Source organism: Myotis lucifugus, unplaced genomic scaffold (assembly GCF_000147115.1).
Source record: "Myotis lucifugus unplaced genomic scaffold, Myoluc2.0 scaffold_376, whole genome shotgun sequence".
NCBI lineage: Eukaryota > Metazoa > Chordata > Mammalia > Chiroptera > Vespertilionidae > Myotis > Myotis lucifugus.
The window spans coordinates 295820-322815 of record NW_005871424.1 but is presented as its reverse complement, the minus strand read 5'-3'; the positions used below and the strand labels follow the sequence as shown (position 1 = coordinate 322815).

General features: G+C 46.8%; 1 protein-coding gene across 1 annotated transcript in view; it reads left to right on the top strand.

Moving 5' to 3' along the window:
• Positions 1-26996, top strand: part of MYH11 (myosin heavy chain 11) — a 113291-nt gene that overhangs the window by 25788 nt on the left and 60507 nt on the right. The window contains 1 exon segment of the mRNA XM_014467049.2: positions 21089-21116. Within this exon segment, the coding sequence (XP_014322535.1) occupies positions 21089-21116 (28 nt within the window).

The window sequence follows — 26996 nt, the reverse complement described above, 5'->3', positions numbered from 1 at the left end:
GCTCAATCCCTGGACTTGGTAAAGGTGCATGCAGGAGGCAACCCAATCTATGTGTCTCTCTCACATTGATGTTTCTCTCTCTCTGCCTCTCCCATTCCTTCCACTCTCTCTTATAATTAATGGAAAAAATATCCTTGGGTGAGGATAAACAAAATTTTTAAAAAGAGTATGAATTCTAGAACGGGTCTGCCACTCACTAGATATGTGACCTTGAGCAAACTAGTTTCCCTCCCTATGCTTCTGTTTCCTTATTTATGAAAGAGGATTATAATAACCGTTACCTACCTGCTAGGGCTGATGGGAAGATTAAATGAACTATTGTATATAAAGTGCTTAGAACAATGCCTGGTACTTGGTAAAAACTCAATGATCCCTTGCAAGTGTTGCTCAGTGGGTTGGAGTGTCATCCAGGTTCAATTCCCGGTTAGGGCATATACATAGGTTTCGGGTTTGATCTGTAGTTGGAGCATGTATGGGAGGCAACTGATCGATGTTTCTCTCTCTCCCTCTTCCTCTTTCTCTCAAATCAATAAACATATCCTTGGGTAAGGAATTAAAAAAACCCTTCACTAAGTGTAAGCTATTATCATCATCATTATTATGCACCAAAATAGATGTTGGACACACCAGCTACATATATATTCATAATACACATTGAAAAGAATATATAACTATTAAAATAAGAAATATTAATCTGAGTGTCACCTAAAACCACCTCACCACACTTAAGGATCAATGGAATTAGGGTACAGATTGTGCTTCGTGCAGTGCCTGATGTGGGAAAAGCTTGAAAAGTAGAAGTTTGCTATCATAGGGCTTCTTTGCAGCCTCTATCTGAATAGGACTTTAGGTTCAAGCACACAAACACACACTCACTCTTATTTAATCTTCAGCACAATTCTGCGGGGCAGGGTTGGTGTTACAACTTGCAGCAGAGGCAGCTGAGTCTCTGAAAGTGTCTGGGAACCCAGGCCATGACCAAGTGGGGCTTACACCAGGAATGCAAGGCTGGCTCAATATTGAAAACTCAACCAATATAACAGTGTAAAGAACAAAAAACACATAATCATATTAATCCAGAGAAAATTTAATATCTAGTTATGATTAAATCTGTTAGAAAACTAGGACTATAAAGGAACTTCAACCTTTATCAACCTGATCAAAGGCATTTTATCAACCTTGATAAAAGGCATCGGGAAAAAAATATATCTAACATCATACTTAACAGTGAAAGCCAATGCTTTCCCCCTTACCTTGAGTAACAAGATGTCCACTCTCACCACCCCTATTCAGTATTGCACTAGAAGTCCTAACCAATGCAATAAGGTAAGAGGAAGAAACTGAGGCATCTCTGATTTGTGAGCTTTTCCTGTATAACTCCCTTGGTCTCTTCTCAGCAAAGCCCTCAGAGTTGAGTTCTGGCTTTCCTCATTAAGTATCTTGGTTGCACAACAGAAGGGCAGCACCCATCCCGGTATCATCAATCTTTGGAGCGAATGAGAGGGTCTTCTTTTCTTTATACGGTTCTGGGCTTGAGATACAGGAGTTCTCCTGTCCTTGCCCTTGGGAAGGGCAACAGAAAAGGGCTATGGCAATTTTAAAGCTGTGTACAATTGGTATGTGATTGTTCAATGTAAATAGTCCAGAGATGGTAAACTGGCAGCTGGTAGGTGGATCCGGCTCTCGGATAAGTTTGCCTTCCTCCACATGGAGTTTTAAGGATATTTGAATTTAGTCACCAACTTTTAAAAACGGGGAGATGGTATCTAAAATCTAGATTTCCAGGTCGTTTTGAAAACATTGGAATATCTGGCAATACTGGGCCTGTGTTCCCAAATGTCAGCCACCCCTCTGGTGGGGGTGTGAATTCTACAGTTCCCAGTCCTCAGCTGGCCTGACAAGCTTATTTGTGTTAATTGCCCAACCCCTGGCACCCTGAGTTCTGAGTTGGGAATTGAGAGGGACCCCATTCTGGAAACTCCTGAGGGCAGGGGTCCAGGTATGCCTAGGAGATACCCTCCAAGGTGGAGGGCCTTGGGTAGAAGTGCCCCTCTTTGCTGACAGGGTTAGCCAAACCCCACAGGTATGATCTGAGCTGGACCACTCCACACACAAGACTGCCATTACCTCCAAAGGCCAGCTGATGGGACCTGGCAAGGAGGGTTGAGGAGATTCAGTCTCAGGTTGTAAAGTATTAAGCATATGACTTTTTAAAAAAACAAACAAACATTGGGCACTTTAAAAAAATGTTTTTATTGATTTCAGAGAGGACATGGAAAGAGTGAGAGAGAGAGAAACATCAATAATGAGAGAGAATCATTGATCAGCTGCCTCCTGCACGTCCCCTACTGAAGATCAAACCCACAACCAGGCCTATGTCCTTGACTATAATCGAACCTGTGGCCCTTCAGTCCACAGGCCGATGCTCTATCCACTGAATCAAACTGGCCAGGACTCTTTGTTTTTAAAAATCCTTTGTGGTCTCCCTTTTATGTAAAAGTATAAAATGGTGGTTCACACACCTCTGTCGGAAGCTGACCATCACAAAATTACAGTGTATCATTTGGGGTGCTTTTGGCTTCAGGAAGCATAGCAAAACCAATTAAAGTGGCTTAAGTGATGGGAATTTATTATCTCACATAAGAAGCCAGAAGGTTGATGATTTCAGAGTTTGTTAATTCAGCAGCTCAAAAACGAACTTCTTTGGCATTTTCTTGGCTTCTTTCTCATGGTCACCAGCTGGCAGCCATAGCTCCAGACATCACATCCTCATGTGATAATATCTGAAACATGAAAGAAGTGGAGGGTTAAGCTCTTTTCTATGTCTCTTATTTATCAGGGAGGAAAACTTGTCCCAGAATCTCCTCAGCAGGCCTTCCCTTGTATTCCATTAGCTAAAACTTGGTCACATATCAACCTCTAAACCAATCAGTGGCAAAGGAGACCAGGATGTTTTTTATTGCGTTGGACTATTCCTAGTTCTTTCCTGGAGCTGAGGGAACACATTTAACCTGAAAACCAGAATGAAATAAAATTCTGTTAGCAAAGGAGAAGGGAGGGGGTGTGACTGGTAAACACCACCACAATGCTCTTAAAAATATATATGTAACTTTTAAAAAACTTTAATAGTTATTGTTCATTGTAGAACAAGAAAATTTATATTTAAGCAAAAAAGAACACACCCACACCCAAAATTCTATCATCTAGTGATCACCACCATTGACCTTTTGGTATGCAACCTTTTATACACTAACTGAGCTGAATGGCGTGAAATAAAAGAGGTTTTGACTATCTGAAAACAACTAGTTCCAGAAAAAAAAAATCACTTAAAACAGGGACCAAAGTTTTACTGTCAATAGTGGGGGGGGGGGTGAGGGGGGAAGGTTTTGATTGGGCTTGAAAAATGACATTGCAAATTATGAACATAGATTTATCTTTTTTGACATGCAATAGGAATTTGGCTGTAATTGCTATTAGATGCTAATTCTTGATTGAGTGTCCAGTTAATTAAGGGTTGATATTTTTGTCTTTTTTTTTTTTTTGCTTTTAAATCATGTGAGAGCATAATACAGCATTCGTCATGTCATGCTTGATTTCTGTGAGAGCATAATTTTTACAGACTTACTTGAGGCATCGCCAGTTTCCCAAGATCGTTTTTTCCTTCTTTGATGTTCCAGGCTCTCAAGCCCCCCCGCACCCCCCGTGTTGTTGTTCATGATGACTCTCTGACACTCAGTCGTGGCCTTTCCAAACTCTTTGACTTTGTGACCCTCTTCACCTTTGGGAAATCGGCCACGTTGCAGAGTTGCCACTTTATTCTGGGTTTGTGTCGTGATGGATGTTGGCACTCAGAAGCCAGCAGGGTGGAGCCATTGTCTGAGTGGGGGCAGTGGTGCTTTAGCGGGTCCGATTCCTAAGAGGTCCACTCATTGAAAAATATTTTTGTTGTGATAACTTTTGCTTCCTAGACAACCTCCCAACTGTGGGCAATGGTGACAAAGACCTGTTTTAATACATTTCATTCCTCTTAAGGTCTATGTTTTAGCACAAAACCATAGCCTATATAATAAAAGGCTAATATGTAAATTGACCGAATAGCAGAACGATTGGTTGCTATGATGCACACTGACCACCAGGGGGCAGATGCTCGACACAGGAGCTACCCCCTAGTGGTCATTGCACTCCCACAGGGGGAGCGCTGCTCAGCTGGCTCACGGCTGGTGAGCGCAGGTGTGGTAGCAGGAGCCTCTCCCACCACTGCTGGCAGATGGTAAGGGGCAAGGGGTCCTGGACTGCAAGAGCCCTAGACTGTGAGAGGGATGTCTGACTGCTGGCTTATGCCTAGTCCCCGGGAAGATTGGGCCTAAGCCAGCAGGCGGACATCCCCCGAGGGGTCCCAGACTGCAAGAGGGCACAGGCTGGGCTGAGAGACCCCCTGCCCCCTCCAGTGCATGAATGTCATGCACCGGGCCTCTAGTAGTGAAATAAAAAATTACTTAGAAACCTTATCACATTTTGAACCTCAAGAGAAAATGACAACCATGAGCACACAGGTCTTTGTTTAGTTTAAATGGGAATTAACTGCTGCTCTGGATGTGTCCATTTGGCACTCCCTGGTTGCTTTCTGGCAAACTTGTGCTGACAGACTTTAATGGAAAAAGTCTCCAAAAAATCATGGAGAAAAATGTAAGCTTGGAAGCATTTTTTTTTCCCTATAAAGTGGAAATTTGGTTTTGGTGAAGGAATGTGTAGGCCCACTTCATGACTCCTTTGTGGAATGTTGCTGTCACAAGGCTATAAAGTCACAAGGCTGGGATCCACACTGAGCTTTCTGGTTTGTTGGAGAGGTAAAGTTAACAGCTGTGGCTTCCTCCTTCAGTCCTTCGTGGAACAAGATAGGGGGTGAGGAGGTGAGGTTGGGGAGAGGTGGATGACATTCACTGAGTATAGAATGAAGTGTTTAAAATGTATTACATGGACTCTTAAGTTCCTGAGGCCCCATAAACTCTGTCAGACTTACAAACAGCATCCTTATCTGCCTGTTCATCATTGTCTCTCCAGCTTATTTACTGGAACCTGGCATATAGTAGCTGCTCAGTTAATATTTGTTGATGAATGAATGAATGAAGAACTATCAGAGTTGGTTAAAGAAAAGAACCAAACAGGGTCAGGATGGGTGGGGAGGGTTGTCTGAGAGGGGTGGGGCTTTACACGTTTTGAAGGATGGTTTACTAAGATGGGAGAGGGGAGCGGGGATGATGTGGAGGTGAGAATGGGTGTAACAAGGATGACTGAAGCCTGTCTGAAGATGCTGACTTATTGGTTGTTGTGGAGAGCTCAGTGCTCCAGGCTCAACCCTTTGCTGCTTCAGGGGAGTTGGGAATATGGCAGTGGACCTAAGCCACCAGTCGGACATCCCCCAAGGATTCCCAAACTGTGAGAGGGGACAGGCCTGGCTGAGGGGACCCCCTTCCAGTGCATGAATTTTGTGCACTGGGCCTCTAGTAGTTTTATATTAACTTTGATGAAGTCTATATTCTGAGTTTACATTATTATGCCTGTGGAGATACTGTTCACAGCTGAACTCTGCTCTTTCTCAGGATTACTTTTTTCTTTTTATAACTTTTTTTGCCCTGGTGTTAGTAATTGCCTTTTTTCCCCAACTTAGTTTTCTATGTACTTAATCACTAATTCTACTTCCAATTCTTTTATTTTTTAAAATATATCTTTTATTGCTTTCAGAGAGAAAGGGAGAGGGAGAGAGAGATAGAAACATCAATGATGAGAGAGAATCGTTGATCCGCTGCCTCCTGCACATGCCCTACTGAGGATCCAGCCTGTAGCCCCGGGCATGTGCCCTGACCAAGAATCAAACTGTGACCTCTTGGTTCATAGGTCAATTCTCAACCACTGAGCCACACCAACCAGGCCCAATTCTTTTAAATGTGTTGCTCTTCTTTTACTATGTCCAGATATGTGTTGGTGATCCTATTGATATCCTTTCCTTAAAGGTGATTGCTATTGGGGCCTTCTGACCTGCCCTGGGTACCTTCTATAAATGGTAGCTGACATCTGGGACCTTCCTTGTCATCCTTTGAATTCCCTTCAGTGCTCTCATGGTAGATTCCTGGTTTCCTAGTTTCCATGTCTTCCTCTTCCTTCATTTATTCTCTTGTTTAAATAGATCACCTTCTCTAGTAGCTTCTCAAGAAAGGATGTGAGCAAATTGAGATCTTATCTGAAAGACTTGCTGCTTCTCTAATTTTTTTTTTTTTTGAGAGAGCTCTCTGGGGCATCTCTTTTTAAAAAAAATATTTTTATTGATTTCAGAAGAGGAAGGGAAAGGGATAGAGAGATAGAAACATCAGTGATGAGAGAGAATCATTGATTGGCTGCCTCCTGCATGCCCCCTACTGGGGGGTATCTAGCCGGCAACTTGGGCATGTGCCCTTGGCCAGAATCGAACCTGGGACCCTTTAGTCTGCAGGCTAACGCTCTATCCACTAAGGCAAACTGGCTAGGGCTGCTTCTCTAATATTTAAGGGATAGTTTAGCTGGGTCTAAAATTTTAAGCATGAAATAGTCCCCATTCCCCCGCCCCCGCCACCCCAGAATTTTAAAGGCATTACTTCATTGCTATCCAGCTTCAGTTTCATTTTGAAAAGATAAAAGCCAATCTGATTCTTACTCCTTTGTGTATGACAAGATTTTTCCCCCTTCTTTTTTGGGAGCTTTTAAACTCTTTTTTTCTCCTCTTGTTAATGATGATGGGATTTGTCATTCACCCATTGTTCTAGAGACTTAGGGGAACCTTCTTAATCTGTAAGCTCAACTCATATCTTTAGATTCTGAGAAATTTTTGTGAGTTACTTTCTTGATGACATATTCCTCTCTGTGTCCTCCGTTCTGTTTTTCTGGAAGTCTTCTTGTTTCCATAATGGAACTCCTGGACTGTTCCTATCATTTTCATCTTTCTCTTGTCTTTTTTATCTCTTTATCTTTTTTATCCCTTTTTTCTGGGCAATTACCTCAACTTTATTTTACTACCCTTAAATTGAGTTTTTAATTGATGCTGTCGTACTTTTTTCATTTCTAAGAACTCTTTTATTTTCTGAATATTTCTTTCTGACAGCATTCTTTTTCTGTGTGAGAATATTTCTTTTTCTTTTTCTTGAAGAACACTTCTCCATGTACAGTCTCTCTTTCCTCCAGATGCATTTTTCTTTCTGTTTTAATGTCTGTCTGTCATATGAGTGGCTTTTTCAGGTGTCTGGTGGTTCTTGGCTGTCCACTCACCTGGAATGCTTTAGTGCATGGCACCACAAAAGTGATGAGTGCTCTGTGCTTGCAGGAGTTAGCTTGCTGCCGATGAGCTTGGCTGTAGTATGGTGGAGCTGAGCCATTCCTTGGGGCACTTCTGATATATCTGTCACTCTTTTCTTGGGCTGATCATATTCTTCAGAGAAGACTTGTGCAATCTTCTGTCTGGAGTATAAAAATCTACCATTATCTGCCCTAGCCTGTTTGGCTCAGTGGATAAAGTGTAGGCCTGCAGACTGAAAGGTCCCAGGTTTGATTCCAGCCAAGGGCACATGCCCGGGTTGTGGGCTCAATCCCAAGTAGGGGCGTGCAGGAGGCAGCCGATCAATGATTTCTCTCTCTCTCCCTTCCCCTCTCTCTCCCTTCCTCTCTGAAATCAATAAAGATACACACACACACACACACACACACACACAGGGTCTATTTGAGAAGAGGCTACGGGTTTTAAACTGTGGGATGAAACTTGCACGCTGTCCTCCTTATTTCAGTTTGGTGTTTTAAACTGTGGGATGAAACTTGCACGCTGTCCTCCTTATTTCAGTTTGGTCTCTGGTGCCCCCCAGGACAGAGACCTTTATTTCACCCCTTCTAGAGACGAAATCTGCCTCCTCTGTGGACTGTGGGCAGGGCAGTCACTAGGCTGCAGGGCGTGGCTCGTAGCTCCTCAAACAGACCTTCAACCAATTCTTATGTTTTTATGTCCTCCTTCGCCCCCTCTTCCAGAGGCCCCAGGTGCTGCTAATTGCTGAGGTTTGGGCCAGAACAGGGAATTTTATGGTGAACTTGAGTTGGTTCTCAGCTGTGCCCACTGCCAGCTTAGACTTCTCCTTTCTTGGGACAGTCATCACTTCTCCTGTTTTCTGGCTTCCAAGGTTGTGTTGCTGTTCCCTCCTCTCCAGTTCGTTTGAACTGGTTCGTGTGTTTTTGAACAATTCCTTTACTGTCATTTTAGTAAGATTTGGGGAGGGAGGAGCACTAAACGCATGTGTTAACTCCACCATCCTCCCACGGAAATTCTCTCCTACCTTCTTTTCCAAAGAAGTGATTGTGACGCTAGCGGACTTTATTGTGTGCTTCCTATATGCTCAGGGCTTCACAAGAATATTCTCAATTGATCCTTAACACAAACCTACAAGGTAGACACAATCAGATTAGGCCCTTTACAAGGAAGGCCTGAAATTATCATGGTGCCTGCATGTGTAATCCAGAATAAAAAAAATTCTAAATTATAAAACCTGGAAGGCCAACAAAGTTCTAATTTTTTCCCATTTGCCTCCATGGTTTTTAGGAAAGAGCAAATATTGGATCCTTTCAAAATGTTTCTTTATTTTTCCTCCCTTGGAGTGTGTGCATGTGGGCCTGTGTTTCCATGACTTGTCAGACCCAACACTGGAGGCAGGTGCTATTACTAGCCCATTTTATAGCTGGGTAAACTGAGGCTCAGAGAGGTGAACTTGCTGAAGGTCACATAAGTGTCAGAGCCAGATCTGAGCTTGATTTATCTGACTCCCAAACCTAAGCTTTGCCCAGTTAGTGGGTGGTGCTGAGCTGGTACACATGGCAGGCTGTTGGCTCCTGTAGGCCTGTCTTCCATCTCAGGGTGTTGAAAGGTGGGCGTTCAAGGAGCTGGTGTTATTTAACTGCGATAAATTAACGCGATGAATGTGGGTGAAGCACCACTAAAGCTTTCCTGACAAGAACCACCACGGATCCCTGCCGCCCATGGGTCCCAGGGGCGGGGCAGGGCTGTGAAAGGCAGATAAGATTTCATTCTGATGTGTTGAGAGGAGCCATCAGGATTTGTCACCTGTGCAAGATAGCCACAGGAGTGCTTTGTCTTCACCCAATTAGCACCAAGTGGCCACTCCAGGGAAGTGTGTAGTGAGGGGAGAGGGGGTTAAAAAAGAAACAGCAGCCCCAGGCCTTTATCAGCTCAGGCTCTTGGCTGAACCCTCTCCAAGCTGAGGAGAAGTTTGGGAGGTGGGAGGATGCAAACTATGCTTTGCAAGTTCCCACACTCAGCGGGCTCCCTCTGTCCATGGTCAGCTGGCTCATGCTCACTCAACTCCCCAGAGGCTGCTCTGTAAACTGGGCAGAGAGGGGAAGGGCACCGCTCTGCCCTGGGCTCACCGCTCTGTCAATCCCACATGGCTCTGCCCTTGCTGGCACCTGCAGGACAGCGTCCCCATTTGACAGATCGAAGACACTGAGGCCCAGAGCACCAGGTGACTTGGCCCCAGAGCTGAGTGTCAAACCTGGAGACATCACCTCCGGCCCCCTTCAAAACATTGTATCTTCTCTCCAAGGCAATCTGGTGAATAGTGTCGTGCTGTTACGCCCACTTAACAGATGAGGAAACTGAGACCCCCAAAGGCTTAGGGACTGGCTTAGCCCTTCTAATTAGAGAGGGTTGCACTTGGCCTAATACTCTGTCCCCCTGGGACCGAGTTGCTGTCATCCGAAACCACCTCACCGGCTCACTGTTTTAGATGCTGGTGATGATAGAACAGCAGTGGTGATGAGAATAGCGATCATTAAGCTCTTGCATGTGCCATTGTGTAATTTTAAGTCTTTTGTGTATCCAGTCTCATTTCATCGCTTCCATAACCATGGAAAGTATGGATTTGGAGCTCTGTTTTCCTTGCAAGGAAACTGATGCTTTGAGGGGCAACGTGTCTTGTCCAAAAGGTGGATCCAGGAAGTAATTCCAAGTCGTTTTGCTCCAGAGACTGTGTTTCCACGACGCACCCTGGATAGGGGACCAGTTGCATCCTTTCTCTGCCTTTTGGAGATTTTTGCAGCAGCTGTGGGTCCGATCGACCTGCTGGGGGTGAGGGGTGGTGGCGGCTCCGACCTGGCCCGTCTTTGCTGAGGCACTGGAGGAGTTGGCCGAGCTCGGAGTTATCGCAAGCTCAGTTCTTTGGCGGGAAAGAGGAGGGGTAAAGGTTCATCTGAATGTGATGAGTCCGTATGGACTGGCCATAGTGTCTTACACAGATGGGAGAGGGCGCAGGAGAATTCATTTTTTAAAATAAGCAGTAAATATGGAGTTGAAGAGGCAGACGTGTTTTAGGGGGTGGATTTGGGAAACACTGGCTGACAGTAGGTGACAATGTGTTCCTCATGGAGTCTGTGGGTTCCAGCCTCCTCCTTGGTGGCCTGCAGGCCTGGCTCCCCAGGCCAATACTGTGTCCTCCCAGCCTTGGAGGGAACCTGACTCCCCGTTCCCTTTTTATTTAGCTCTGTTGATTGAGGACCCACTGTGGGGGGTCCAGTGGGGGGCAGGTGTTAATCAAATCACCACACAGATGCATGTGCTATGGAGGGGAGGTGCAGGGGGCTGTGAGGTGGACCCCTTGGGGCCTAGGCTGTGAGGACAGGGGAGGCCTCCTTGGGACGTGACATGTGGGCTTAATAAGGGAGCCACGAGGCTCTGGGGCTGGGGCAGAGCAGGAGGAAGCGTGTGAGAGGTGGGAGCTGAGGCCCAAAAGGAATACTGGTTCTCCTGTACCTACACCGTCTCAACTGGCCAGTTCTGCTATTAAAGATGCCAGGGCTTTGTGTGGGTCTGGAAAGTTCTTGTTGGAGTCCAGCATAAGCCCCTAGAATCTCTTCCCACCTAACTCCTCTAGGGAGAGGAAGGCTGGCGAAGGAGAAGGACCCTGGCTCACAGAGCAGTGGTTAGGGCCTGGGCTCTGGAGCTGGGTTCGAATCCCAGCTCTGCCAGTGTGCCCACTTCTCAGTGCCTCAGTTTCCTCATTTGTGCTGTGAGGATAGTAACGGTGCTTACCCCAGTTGTGAGGGTTGATTTGGACAGCGCAGGCGTTAGCTGTCATCTGTCGAGGGTCCACGGTTGAGGCCCAGCACTGACATTCACCTTTAGTCTGGAACTCTGGTGTCTGCCCTCAGATGGGGCATTAGGTAGGGAGCCACTCTGCACTCGGTGGAGGCCGCGTCCTTCATTCCTCACTGGCCCGGAGGTAGCAGTGACCCGCGGGGACATGGATTGGCCACCTCCCTTTCACTGGGTCCCACAGCAGCCTGGCACGGGAAGAAGGGAAGAGAAGCAGTGAGCCGGGTCTGTTCAGTTTTCTCCTTTTATGGTCAGCCTGCAGGCCTCTGGCTCCCCAGCCGTAAACCATGAGCTGGTGTTTGGGATTGGGCCGAAATAGCTGGTCTGTGGGGAGCTGGCGTCTCTCTCTCGAGAGAGTCCTCAGGCCTGCTGTGGGGGAGGGCCCGCCAGAGCCCTTGGTCGGCTCAGAGAGCTCCACGCAGACTCGCACATCCAAGGCCAGACCCCTGGCCTGGGGAGAAGGGGAGGGAGGCACATTTAGGGGTGGGTGTGACACAAGCTCCAGGGCTCTGGGCTGGGGAGCTCAGCCGGACAGAGGGGCTGTGGCCCTGCACAGCTCTGCCATTTCTCCACCTCTCACCTGCTGCTCCAGGCCCTCTGCCTGGGGTGCTGGGCCTCCTGGCATCTCCTGGGGATTCCTACGCAGCATCCTTCTCCAGGCAGCTCGGTTGTCACCTCAGCTGTGAAGACTTCCTGTCTCTCAGGAACATCAAAGCCAAGCCTACCTTCTGCAGCGCTTTGGGCATGTACCCATCTTAGCGTGGCTCATACCTCAGTCATGTGGCCCGTACAGCGTCACGAGCCTCTCAGAAGCAGAGCCTAAGTAGGTCTCAGTGAACTCTGTGTTTCCTGGCACATAGTAGGGCCTCGTAACTTGTTTGCTGAGTGAATATGTGAATACAGGAATAAGGGTTTACCATGGCTACTATCTCAGGTGAGAGAGAGATAGAGATAGAGATAGAGATAGAGATAGAGATAGAGATAGATAGATAGATAGATAGATAGAGAGAGAGAGAGAGGTTCAAATCTCCAAGCATGTACTGAGTACCTACTGTGCATCAGGTCTTGTTCCTGGCACCTGGGGTCTGGCACAGCCCTGACCTTTAGACAAATAGATCTGTGTGACTCTTTTTAGCAGTCACATTTCTTGATTCATAGATGGTATAAAATCAACATAGTTTTTTAGTCACATTTCTTGATTCATAGATGGTATAAAATCAACGTAGTTAAAAAAAAAAAAGCTTTATTTGCCCTGGTTGGGTGGCTCAGTTGGTTGGAACATTGTCCCACACACCAAAAGGTTGTGGGTTCCATTCCCTGTCAGGTTAAAGGTTTGATCCCCAGTCAGGGCACATGCAGGAGGCAAGTAATTTATGTTTCTCTCTCTCTCTCTCTCTCTCTCTCTCCCTCCCTCCCTCCCTCCCTCCCTCCCTCTCTCCCTCTCCCCCCCCCCCCTCTGGCCCTCTCTCCCTCTCTAAAATCAATAGAAAACATATCCTTGGGTGAGGGTTTAAAAATATTTTTTTAAAAAGAAAGGCTCCCTAGCTCTAGGGAAATATGGAGTCGGAGAAAGTATCATAGAGGAGTGACTCTCAAGATGACATTTCAAGAATGGATTCGGGCATGTACCCCAAAGAATTGAAAACAGGCCCTCAAACAAGAACGTGTACTCGAATATCCATAGCAGCACTATTCACAGCACTCAAAAGATAGAAACAACCCAAGTGCCCATCAGTGGAATATTACTGAGCCAAAAAGAGGAGTTCTGAAACAATATAACAGAGATGAACCTCAACAAAGCCATGCTCAGTGAAAGAAACCAGACATAAAAGGCCATATATTCTGTTACTGCATTTGTGCGGCATGCCTAGAATAGGTAAATCCAGAAAGACAGAGAGCAGATTGCTGGTTGCTACGTTATGGGGAGTTAGAATGGAGAGTGACTGCTTAATGAGTGTAGGGTTTGATTCTGGGCTGACATGAATATTTTGGTACTAGATGCACACATTGTGAATGTACTCCATGCCACTGTCTGGTTCACTTTATGTGATTCATTTTATGTTTTGTGAATGTCAACTTAATGGGGAAAAGAAATGAGAACGGATTAGGCAGGAAGAGAAGTGGTGGAGGGGGTACTTTGGGGAGAAAATGACGGTGTGTGTAAAAATGGGCAGGGGTCCCAGATTTGCACATTCAGAGAACTTTGCTGCCTTGTGTCAGATGCAAGCTCAGGCTCAGGAAAAATCAGAATTTCCAGGAAACCAGAGGGTTTCCGGGGCCCCACATGGGTCAACAAGCAGCCCACACGGAGCCCCTTTTCTGCCCATAACCAGAGCTGTTAGCTTCCCACGCTGGGAGGCCATGGGTTTCCGATGGGAATGTCCCAGGCCAGAGGTCGCCGGGCCACCCCCAGCACAGAGCCACCCTGGCAGCTTCCAAGCCTTGCCGTGGAGCCTGCTCCCTCTCCTGGGAACCTGTGAGGAAAGGCTTCTGGACCACAACTGACCCTATCCACGGCTTCCCAAGGCTGCTGGGAAAGCCTGCCTCTCTCCCCAGAGCAGGTGGGTAAAGACAGCTTGTCCATCGGTCAGTCTCAGCATCGCTCCTCTAAACAGCAGAGGTTGGCTGGGCCAGCCCAGAGCTTCTCGCTCTGCCTGGGTGCTGATCAGGGCCTTGGTTCCTCCATTCCCTCACCCCTCTGGCCCTTCCTGACTCGGTTTTTCAACTGGTTTCCTATTTTGCTCTGTTCCCATGTGGATTTCTCCCTCTGGGTGGAAGTTGGAGGCACAGGCATCCACATTCCCTCCATTCTAGGGCAAGGAGCTGGTAGTGTGCCAACCCATGGGGCCCCCCTCCACGACTGCCCGTCTCCAAGGGTGATGCTGACTGCTGTCTTTCTGTAGCGTGTACCAAGGAGATGAAAGGTTTACTGTCTTCTTGTTTTTATCTTGGAAGGAAGTGCCACAGAGCACGAGTGAGGGTTATCTGAGGAAGGCAAAGCATCCGTGACAAGTGACAAAAAGCAAGGCCTCCGGGGTCATGACAGCTGGGGCTTGAGTCCCAGCCTGCACTCACTGGCTGGTGACCGCGCTCATTTTCTAGGGCTGCTCTGCACATGGCTGCAAGCTTAAGCCTTAAAACAACAAGACTCTGTTCTCTCGCAGTCCCAGGGCCAGAGGTCCGAAATCAAGGTGTCGGCAGGATTGCTTGTTTCGGGAAGGTCTGTGGGAGAATCCAGCCCACGCCTGTCTCCCAGCCTCTGGTGTTGCTGACAATCCTTGGTGTTGCTTGGCTTGTAGACACATCACTCCCATCTCTGCCTCCTTCATGTGCCATCTCCCTGTGTCTCTCCCTGTTCTTTCTCTTATAAATAAGGACAGTGGTCATTGATTTAGGTCCAGGATGATCTCATCTGGAGATCTTTAATTGCATCTGTAAGACTGAGCTAGAGGCCAAAATTTGTGCATGGGTAGGGTCCCTAGGCCTGGCTGGCGATCAGGGGCCTTCCGGCTGCTGGCTGCCTGCCACGGCCAGGTCTTCCTTTGTTGCGCGCCGCCCCCTGGTGGTCAGCATATGTCATAGCGATCGATCGAACTCCGGGTCTCCCAGTTGACCCGAGGGGACACTTTGCATATGAGCCTTTTATATATATAGATAAGGTCATTTTCTGAGTGGACATATCTCTTGGGACCACAGTTCCACCCACCGCCATGACCTTGGGCAAGTGGCCTCCCTTCTGTGCTCTGTTTTCCTCATCTGTAAAATGGGGGTGATGCCAGTGCCCAGCTCATGGGCTGCTGTGGGAATTCAGTGGGTCACCGAGAACAGGAGGAACTGAGCTCGGGCCCATGGCGTGGTGAGCAGGAGGCTGTTTTTTTTCCTCTCTTTCCTAAGTTTTATGGTTATAATGGTTTCCTCAAGAGCAATAAAGACTATTTTTATGTTGACCATTTTTGGTGGGATGAGGGAATGGTTATACAGGCTCAGCACAAACATCCACAGGATCGAAGATGGAGAAAAAGTAGGCTCCTTCCTGTCCAGATTCTGTCCCTCAGACCCTCTCCTCTCTGTTGCCAGTAACAAGAATGGGTTCATAATATATCCAGTGCACATACCAGTATTTGAGGGTGTGTGTGTGCACATGCGCACGTGTCCTTTTTAAAACATAAAAAGTATGATGCAATGTTACTTAGCCTTTTATTTTTTAGCTTAATATATCTTGGAGAGTGTTCTGTATCAGATAAAAATCTGCCTAGCTTTTTAAAATGACTGCCTCATGTGCCATTTTTGGCTTTAGCAGAATTTAAATACCAGACTCTATTTAACTGGTCTTCATGTGGTGGACTGGTTAAATGGTTTGTTTCTGGTCTTTTGCTCTTGCTGATATTGTTGCAGAGACCAACTTCTGAGTCTCCCTTTGGGCACACATGTGGGTGTTCCTGATGTGGCTGTTTCTGGCTGTTGTGGGGCAGCCCAGGAATTGTGGCAGGAGGCAGGGGGTGTCGGCCTGGTGGGAATCAATGCAGCTGGCTGGAAGACAGGACTGTATGGTGATGGAACATTCCCTCCTCTGCCCTGTATGTTCCTATGGCCCGTCTCTCTGCAAGGGCCTCCTGTTAGCCCTCAGCTCAGAGGGCAGACTTACCTGGGCAGTGCCTCTGAACATGACCCCTGAACATGGCCCCAGAAACAGATGTGGCCCAAGGTAAGAAACATAAGAGTAAGAAAGAAATTAAATCGCCTTTTGGATTTTTTGCCTTATATCCTGATGATTTAGCCCAACCAAGTCACCAGACTGTCCATCTGTAATCTGAGGGAAGAAAGAGAGAATTGGTTGGAGGTGGACATAGGATCTATGGAGCTCACCCAGTCATCTCATTCATCTTGCTCTGGGGTGGGCCAGAGCTCCTGTATGTGATGTATATTCCCTGCCTCTAGATATGGTCAGGGTCATTATTGTCCTCTCTGATCCCCAGTGAACACAAGCATTGCCTTCTCTAGCCCTATCCATCCATCCATCCATCCATCCATCCTTCAATCCTTCATCCATCCATCATCCTCCCATCTACCCATCTTCCCATCCATCCATCCATCCATCATCCCATCCATTCATCCTTCATCCATCCATCTAACAGATATAATTGAGCACCTACTATGTGTCAAGTGTCAGAGCTACAATGTTAAACCAAACAGATAAAGCTGACTCTTCCCTGATAAAACTTGCTTTCTAGAATAGAGAAAGAGGCAAACACTAGGTCATTCCAGATGGGTCTAAGTGATATGGAGGAAATAAACAGGTTAATTTTTGAGTGCCCAGAGGGTGTAGCATACAGTCCAGTGGACAGAGAATTGGGAAAGGCCTCCCTGGGAGTGGAGCCCTTGAGATGATGGTAAGGTATCAGCCATGGCAACAGCTGGGGAGAGAGTGCTCCAGGCAAAGGTCCTGGAAGGAGAGTGTGTTCTCTCTGAGGAGTCGGTGGCTGTGTAGGAGCTGAGCAGAGGGGAGGGGAATGAGAGAGTGGTGCCAATGAGTAGGTTGGGACACATCATGCCAGACCTCATAGGCCGTGGTGGGGAGGTCGGGGGCCATCAGACTCATCAGCTCGTTTTGGCAAAGGTGTGGCATCATCCAACTGTTTTAATAAGATTTGACTTTGAATGATGGAGCACAATGCAATATATAGGTCATATATCATAGAAATGTACACTTGAAACCTATATGATCTCATTAACCAATGTCAACCCAATACACTTAATAAAAAAGAAGACTCTTCAACTGCAATGCAATACCACCTCACACTCCTTAGAATGGCAGCGATAAAAAACCAGAAAGTAACGTGTTGACGAGGTTGTGGAGAAACTGGAGCCCTGGGGCACTGCCGGTGGGAATGTAAAATGGTGCAGCTGCTACAGAAAATAGTGCAGCAGCTTCTCAAAAAGTTAAACAGGAAAACGGTACGATTCAGCAATTCTGAGCATGTACCCCACAGAAGTGAAAGCAGGGATTCTAGCAGGGTGAACCCCCGTGGCCATGGTTCATAATGGCCACCAAGTGGAAGCAACCCAAGTGTTCATCAACAGATGAATAGATGAGCAAAAGATGGCAGATCCATACGATGGAATATTATTCTGCCTTAAAAAGGAAGGGCATTCTGATACATAGAGGAACCTTGGGGACAGGATGCTAAGTAAAATAAGCCAGTCACAAAAGGACAATTATTGTATGATTCCGCTCATCTGAGATTCCTGCAGTATCAGATGCATGGAGACTGGAAGTGGAATGGTGGTTGCCAGGGGCTGAGGGAAGAAAGGGTGGGGAGTTAGTGTTTCATGGGTATAGAGTTTCGGTTTTGTAGAATGAAAAGAACTCTGGAGATGGATGGTGGCGGCGGCTGCACAACAGTGTGAGTATGCTTAATGCCACTGAATTGTACACTTGAAAAAATGGTCCTAATGGTAAATTTTATGTCATGTGCATCTACCACAGTTTTTTTTTAATTTACAAGAGGAAAGGCTGCCCTATGAGAATGGCAGGGTGCACAGGCAGAGCGGGGACATGGGGGAGGAGGATCTGGGCCAAAAGTGATGGTTCTTAGACTGGGGTTGGCCCTAGTGTTGGGACCAGTCTACAGATTCGAGATCTGATTCTTGGGAGGCCGATCCTTCCATCCCAGAGGCCACTTCATGCCCTGGTCTCCCTCTTCCCACCAGAGAGGTTAGCACAGCCGCTTCCCTGGCCCGGCCAATAGGTCTCACTCCTTCCTTTGGATGGTCCCTGCTGGTCTCCCCAAGCTGCCTCGTCCCCCAATGCCTTCCCCAACCCCCCTGGAGCCTGGGCCCCGTGGGGCATGTTCTATTTCCCATGCACTGTCCTGTTCTTGGCAAAGCAGAAAGAGCCTAGGCCCTGGCTCACAATGCTCCAAAACCCAGGTCGGTCATGGGAGTGCCTGTGTGACGTTGGGTTGTATTTTCGAAGTGAGCTTAGCTGATCTGCAGGATGATGAAGTTGCCTTGGAAACTCAAGCTCATTACTGAGGATGTTCAGGGCAAAAAGTGCTGACTGATTCCACAGCGTGGCTCTTTCCCACAACAAAAATGTGCTCCATGGTAAAAAAAAAAAAAAAAAAAAAATGGCAGACCGTGACTGAAGCTCGTGGTGATGTCAAGATTAGCGATGGTTATGCTTCATCTATTCTGCATTGGTTTTACTAAAAAACACAACAGTCAGATTCAGAAGACCTCTTATGCTTAGCATCAGCAGGTCCACCAAATCCAGAAGATGCTGGAAATCATGACCCGAGAGGTGCAGACAAATGACTTGAAAGAAGTGGTCAATAAACTGATTCCAGATCGCACCGGAAAAGACAGAAAAGGCTTGCCAATCTATGATGCCTTAAAAAAATTTATATATATATATATATATATACACACACACATATACACACACAAACACACACATATATACACACACACACATATATATATATACACATATATATATTGATTTCAGAGAGGAAGGGAGAGGGAGCGAGAGATAGAAACATCAGTGATGAGAGAGCCATTGATTAGTTACCTCCTGCACGCCCCCTACTGGGGATTGAGCCTGCAACCCAAGCATGTGCCCTTGACCAGAATCGAACCTGGGACCCTTCAGTCCGCAGGCCGATGCCCTATCCACTGAGCCAAACCAGCTAGGGCTCTATGATGCCTTTGTTAGAAAAGTCAGAATGTTTGAATTGGGAAAACTCATGGAGCTTCACCATGAAGGTAGTGATTCTGGAAAAGCTACTGGGGATGAAACAGGTGCTAAAGTTGAATGAACTGATGGAGCTCCTAGTCCAAGACTCTGTTTAAAAACCAGACATTTGCCGAAACCGGTTTGGCTCAGTGGATAGTGCGTCAGCCTGCGGACTGAAAGGTCCCGGGTTCGATTCCAGTCAAGGGCATGTACCTGGGTTGTGGGCACATCCCCAGTAGGAGATGTGCAGGAGGCAGCTGATCGATGTTTCTCTCTCATCGATGTTTCTAACTCTCTATCTCTCTCCCTTCCTCTCTGTAAAAAATCAATAAAATATATTTAAAAAAAATAAAAATAAAAACCAGACATTTAATGGTGACAAATAAAAAATTTCTATTTTGAAAAAAGCCCCAGCTATTTAAGATAAAGTTTGCATACCAAAAATTCATCCAATTTAAGTGTGAAATTCAATGATGTTCAGTAAATTGGCAGTTGTATAAGCATCACCACAGTCCAGCTTGAGAACCCCAAAATGATGCTTCATGCCCATTTGCAGGAACCTCACCCCACCCCCTGGCAACCACCAATCTGTTGTCTCGATGGATTTGCCTATTCTGGACATTTCATGTAAATGGAATCATACAATGTGTGGCCTTTCACGTCTTAACTGCTTCTACTTAGCAGATGCCGTTTTTGAGGGTCGTCCAGGTTGTAACATGAGTCAGTACTTCATTGTTTTTATGGCTGAATAATATTCCGTTGCATGGCTATACCACATTTTGTTTATCCGGTCATCAGTTGATGGACATTTGGGCTGTTTCTGCTTTTAGCCTTTATGATAATGCTGCTGTGAACATTCGTGTGGAAGTCTTGTAAGGACATATATTTGCAGGGCTCTAGGGTAGATTCCTAGGAGTGGAATTCCTGAGTCATACGGTAAATTTATGTTCACGTTTTCAAGAAACATCCAAAGTGGAAGAGGTTTGGAGGAGGATATCTCTGGATGGAGGGAGATGTTTGATCATGAGGGGCTAATCATGACGGTGGGCCTGGAGCTGGGGAATGGACGGGAAAAATGCCTGCTGCTGTGGCGTTGCCCATCAGTGGATATGACGCCCTGATTTCTCAGTTATGGCTAACTGGTTGGTGATTAAAGGTGTTGGTAACCCTCCCCGTGCCCATAGGGGAGGAAATGGGCTCCAGAACCTGACTCCATCCCCTACGGCCACGTTAAGAGGTGATTAGTAATGCCTGCTTAATCACGACAAATCTCATGATGCTCACTATATCTTCCAGAATTCTCTGGTGGTGAGCAACAGGGACCGACTTGGCATCTTATCTAGGGAAGGGATTTATGGGGAAGTATCGGGGAGCTCACAGGTGAGATGGGGAGACTGGGGAGCCAGCCTCAGGAGATGACAGAAGCTGCTCAGGCCCTGGGGGCAGGAGGTGAGGCCCCCTCAGGGCTCTGTCTACCCACTTTGATCCCCTGTCCTAGATCCAGCTCGGAGAACCGGATTGGCATAGCTGGGACCCGTTCTCACTTCTTGGCTGTGGGAGCTGGTGGGGCAGCCTCACCAGGACTGTACATGATGGCAGAGGCAGGGCAGGGGACATGTCCCCTAAAGGAACACAGGATGGTCTTCCTGGAAGAAGAGGGAGTAGATGCTGGATTTCAAACCAAAAGGTGTCTGCTACCCCACATTCCAGATGAAGGAACTGAGGCATGGAGAGGTTACAAACATTTGCCCAGGGCCACAGAGCTGGAGAGTGGCCAAATGGACCCCAGTCTGTCTAAATTCAAAGTCTGTGTTCCGCCTGTGACCCAATCTGGACAACATGGGTCTCCCAGGACCCGCCCCCCCCCCCATCCCCAAAGCTGGTGGGTCTGGGAAGATCACTGTCTCCTGAACAAGCCAGACTCCAGCATCTTTCTGGGGCTGCATCCAGCATCTTTCTGGGACTTTGGAGTCTCGAGGAGAATCTAAAAGAGCCCTGCTGTCCTCTTGGCTTTGGTCTTGTCCCCCATGCCCTGGGCAATGAGCCCAGCTGGCCCATTTTCACCCCTAGGGGGCCAGCGTGCAAGAGCTTGTACTGGGAGTCCCAGGAGGCCCGTATCCAGACCCTCAGTTCAGAGCTACGTCTAACCCATGGCTGTCTTTTCTTTCTGTTCTCAGATCGAGAGGACCAGTCCATCCTATGCACGTAAGTGGAGCTGCGTTTTCTTCTGTTTTTCTGGAGTCGAGATTCAGCCTATTAAAGAAGAAGGCCCCTGAGGGCAAGGCTCTTGGATTTGTTCACCATTCCAAGCGCCTCACCTCAGGTCTCATTGGGGATTTGACGCTCACTAAACATTTGTTGAACAAGGGTTCTCGTTCTCAGTTAGGCTCACCTACCTTGTCAGTGACACCCGGTGTCCTCTTATTTTACACGGCCTCCCCTTCTTAAACTAGCATTTATTGAGCACTTACTGTGTGCCAGGCCCTGAACGAAACATCTTACCTGCAGAATTGCCTCTAACTGCATGCCATCTCTGTTGGCGAGGAAGTCTTGGCTTATATGAAAGTCTCGCTTTGCAGTTTCACAATTAGCAACCATATCTGTGCCGCCATATTTGGTGTTTCATGTCATTGTTTCTTTGAGGACTTGGGAGCAAGGTCAGAAGATATTAACTAAGAATCATTCAGAGAATCTTCACCATTCAGTAAAGCGCCTCCTGTGGGGGGCAGGGTAATGGCCCCCAAAGATCTCCCCATCCTGATCCCTGGAACCTGAGATGATGTCAGGTCACATGGGGTGGGGGGATGAAGGCTGCAGCTACCCTGTCACTCTCCCCAAGGGCCAGCGTTGTAGACTACAATTGGAGGAAATATAAAATAGATCTTATTTTACTGTAGCCTTCTGAAAAAAATTTTTAAATATATTTTTTATTAATTTTAGAGAGGACAAGAGGAGAGAGAGAAACATCAGTGATGAGAGAGAATCATGGATCGGCTGCCTCCTGCACGCCCCCTACTGGGGATTGAGCCTGAAACCTGGGCATGTGCCCTTGACCGGAATCAAACCTGGGACCCTTCAGTCCACAGGCCGACGCTCTATCCACTGAATCAAACTAGCTAGGCCAGTGATGGCGAACCTTTTGAGCTCGGCGTGTCAGCATTTTGAAAAACCCTAACTTAACTCTGGTGCCGTGTCACATATAGAAATTTTTTGATATTTGCAACCATAGTAAAACAAAGACTTATATTTTTGATATTTATTTTATATATTTAAATGCCATTTAACAAAGAAAAATCAACCAAAAAAATGAGTTCGCGTGTCACCTCTGACACGCATGTCATAGATTTGCCATCACTGAGCTAGGGCAATCCATACGATATTGATGTGAACTACCACTAGCATGTTAACCTTCATTACCTGGTTACAGTTGTGTCCACCAGCATTTTAACTTCATTTTCCTTCTGTGGTGTTATTCAAGGTAGCGATATCTGTGAAAATTGTCATTTTACTGTTCAGCTATACAGGCTGGGGCAAAAATAGGCTTACAGTTGTTCATATGGAAAACAGTATAAGCATTAATAACAATAATACAAGAATGAGCTGTGACCCTCCTTTTACCCCATCCTGTGCATTTTCTGACCATGTGCTGCCTAAAACCATCTCAGGTACCCGTGGGGTGGGTCCTGCTAGACCTCTGTCCCCAAATGTGGCTGCACGTCAGTTCCTAGGCAACCGGCTCAGGAGACGAACGGCCCAGATAAGGCCCAGGGACTCCTGACGCAGCGGTGTGGGTGGGAGCTGGGAAACCTGTGTTTTGATCTGGTGTCTTGGGCATTAGTGCAGCCGCTGGGCCAGCAGCTGAGCCGGCAGGGATGGAAACACTTGTCGTGGGTCATCTGCACAGAGCACGCTGAAGGGACGGCCCCATCGGAGCTGTGCACACCCCTCTGCTTTGGGCTCAGCTGGTGGGGCTCCGGAGGGGGTGTCAGGGAGTACTCTCCTCCAGCAGAGGAGGGGGCTGAAGCCCAGCCCCTCTGGGCCCGTTTGGGGGCTCAGAAGGGGTGAGGAACAGGAGCTGGGGAGGACTGGAGGGCCCTGGAGATTCTGATGCATGTTTTGCAATGAGAGTGTCTGACCCATCAGTGCAGACGTGTGGCAGAAAGATGCCTGTGGTCACCTGGTGCCTGCAGGGGCTGACGAGAAGTTTCCTGGTCTTGGCTTTTGGGGAGCCTAGGCTGGAGTGAGCCCCCACTGGGCCAGGTCCTCAGCACGTTAGCTGACTCTTTTGACTGAGGAAGTAAAGTGAGGGGGGCATTTGGGTCCCTCTCATTCCTAAGTGATGCTGTAACAATACTTGGAGGCCCTGAGCAAGGCAGTGTGGGACCATTGCAGCTCCAGGACAGGCCAGATTTTCATTCGGGAGGCAGCCAGGATGCTGGACAGGAAAACACAGAGTCCTGGACTGTGCTCTGCTGTATTCGCATGCTGTGGCCTGCGGGAAGGACTTAGCACAGCACCTGATAACACTCAGACACACACACACACACACACACACACACACACACATTCACACTCACACACACACACACTCACACACACACGCACGCGCACACACACACACTCATGCACACATGCGCACACATGCACACACACGTTCTTCTAACCACTAACTGCTCTTTAGCATTTCACAAAAAGGCAACAGAACAGAATTATTAACAGTATTAACAGATGTTAACAGTAACTGGCTTTATTTCTAGACTTTTGCTGCTACAGGTTTCGCTGTGTGCTTAGAGTTGTGAGTGACAAGTGCTGATCACGGTGCTAAGGCATTCTTTCTCACTGCGGTACGTGAAATTGGAGCCTGCTGCTATCTGCTTTTCAAATGTGCTTTTCCAGCTTTCTTCCTCAGATGTTCTTTATAGCCAGCTCCCCGGGTCAAAAGGACAGACTGAGGTGATACAAATTCATTTTGCACCAATCGGTACATAAATCAGAATGTCAGATGGGGATGGTTGCTATGAAGACAGTGAACTGCATTGAGAAAAGCTTTTGACAATTTGTAAATATATTACTGTTAAACAATAAAACAAGGTGATTATTGATTCCAGGGAAAACCAAAAGTCAGGCAGGAGAGGAGTAATCACAGTGGACAAAGGGGCCCAAATGTGTTTGGCATTTTCATCTCTTTATAATGCAAACCCTGAGTAGTGATCTAACTGGAAATACTATATGTGACCAAATCGTGTCTATGGGGAAGAGGAGAGAGTTGAATGGGAGCTGAATTCTCCTCTTCCATGGTGAGAAATCAACATTTGATGCTTAGCAATGATGCTATGACATGACGACCAGAACTAATGATGTCATGTCACTTAGGTGTGGATGTAGACGCTAAGACAACCTGCTGACTTGGCGTTTCCTAGCCTTCCCAGCTTCCAGAGGCCACCTACATTCCCTGACTAGTCGCTCCTTCTTCCCTCTTTAGAGCCAGGTTGTAGCATCTTCAAATCTCTCTCTTTCTCTTTGACCCTCCAACCATCCTCTTATAAAGATCCCTGTAATCACATTGGGTAATAGGATAATTCAAGATAATCGCCCCATCTCCGGACCTTTAATTTAATCACAGCTGCAAAATTCGGTTTGCCATGGAAGGTAACATATTCACATGTTCCTGGGATTAGGATGTGGGCATCTCTGGGGTGTGGGGGGACATTATTTAGCCAATCCAAGAGCCCTTTGAGCATCTGTGAGCCAGGCCCACGTGTGAGCCATGTGTCGTCTGCCAAGGTACCTGGGTAGAAAAATGGCATTGCTCATCTGCATCTGTAGAAAGGGGCATTGCTCAACCAACATCTGTTGAGTGACTGAATTTAGTGCGGTGGCAGAGGGGGTAGGGAGGAATGTGCCTTACAGACAGCTTCCTAGCTGTGTGACTGCACAGGTTGATCATTTATTCATTTCCTGGGCTATTGTCTGTCTCCATCCTCTGAGCTGAGTTTATGGACACCAGGTTCTGCTGCCTCTAAAACAGTGCAGTCCAACAGGACTTTTTGAGATGATGGCTTCTGGGCACTTGAAATGTGACTACTGTGACCAAGGAACTGGGTTTTAGGATTTAATTTTAGTTATTTTAAATAGCCACCTTTGCCTTGTGGCTCCTGCATTGGACAGTGCGGTTCTGAACTATTTCTCACCTCTGTCCACTCCTCAGATTCCATTACTTCTCCAAGCCTCAGTTTCCCCATTTATGAAATGGGTTCAGTAGGTGCTCTACTGGGCAGTTGTTGTAGGGATGAAAGTTCGTTCATTTATGTGAGAGACTGAGAAGAATGCCACTGCCTCATGGTCAGCCCCAGTAAGGATCAGCTGCTATAACAGTGATCACTATTTGCTTACTCTGTTATCCTGTTATCCTTCCTATAACCCGTTCTCTGCCCTGCAGCATTGATTTCTTCCCCACTGGTTCTCAAGCCCCATTACCCTAATGAAATGGTTTCCTGTACTTTTTAGAATAACATCAGATTTTTTTACTTTGGCCTAGAAGTTTGTCTGATTCAGCCCAACCTTTCTTCCCTCATCACTTACTACCACCCTTCTCCCTCCTGACTGGCCTGCTGCACTGGGCCCCTTTCTGTCCCCACGTGTGCCCAGCAATTCCCTTCCATGGGCCTTGTCCTTGCTGTTCCCTCTGCTGGGTGCTCCCTTCCCTCGGATCTTCCCTACGGGGGACTCCTCTGCATCTTTCGGGGTTCAGCTCCTCCTCTGGCTATGCCATCACCAGCTGCCCCTTCACCTCTGTCTCTTCCATTACCCTGATAAAGTGATAGTAGTCACCTCAAATTATCTTGATTATGTATTCATTTCCTTGGCTATTGTCTGTCTCCTTCCTGGAATGTACACTCATCATGGATGGGGACACTCCCTCATCCCCCCGGGCAGTGACGAGGATCTGCAAGTTGATAGCAGGGTACAAGCTTTTAGAAGTAATCAGTGGTCAAGATAAGCCAGGTTGGGACTAACAATTTGCTGTAGGTGATTATGTAGTTAAGAAACTGAAAGTTAAGCGAATGTAGTTTTTAGACATGAGTTCTATTTGGTCTGGCATGTAATTCATCCAGTGTGAACAAATCAGAGGCCCTGGGCCAGGGATTAGTACATGGAGGGGCCCCCGGTTGAGCGAGAGCAGTGTGTTCAAGGGGTAACTGTGTGTGCAAGGGGGTGGATTAAGAGAGAAGGAGGGTAGGGGCACATGAGACCAGAGAGAGGTGTGTGGGGTCTTCTAGGTCCTAGGGACAAGGTTGAGCTTTAATCTAAAATGGACAGGAAAGAGCTGAAAGAATTCAGCCAGGGTTCAGCAAACTCTGGCCAGTGGGCCACATTTGGCCTCTGTATGTGTTTTTGTAAATAAAGTTTTATTGGAACTTTTGTATCATGACCATTTGTTTTGTGCTACAAAGGCAGAGCTGAGTAGTTGGGACTGAGAATGTGCAACATGCAAAGCCTAAAATATTTAGTATTTGGCCCTTTACAGAAATGTTTTGCTGGCACTTGGCTTAAATCATGGGAAAATATGATATAGTTTACATTTTAATGATAGCATGAATGAATTGTTGAAGGTAATGATACAAACAGAACATAGAAGCATTAGGGGGAAATGGTTATAAAAGTAATAATAGCTAACATTTTTGTGTATCTGACTTGGTTCTTTAATGTTTTTGTTTGTTTTTTGAAATACATTTTTATTGATTTTAGAGAGGAAGGGAGAGGGAGAGGGAGATAGAAACATCAATAATGAGAGAGAATTATTGATTGGCTGCCTTCTGCATGCCCCCCCACTGGGGATCGAGCTTGAAACCCGGGCATGTACCCTTCACGGGAATCAAACCCAGGACCCTTCAGTCCGCAGACTGACACTCTATCCACTGAGCCAAACCAGCTAGGGCAGTTCTTTAATGTTTTATATATTCACTTATTTAATCCTCCAAATAATCATAAGTGCTTTTATTATGCCAATTTCATAGATAAGTTTCCTTATCTATAAAATGGACATGGGAGAAGTTTAATGACTTGCCCAAGGTCACACAGATA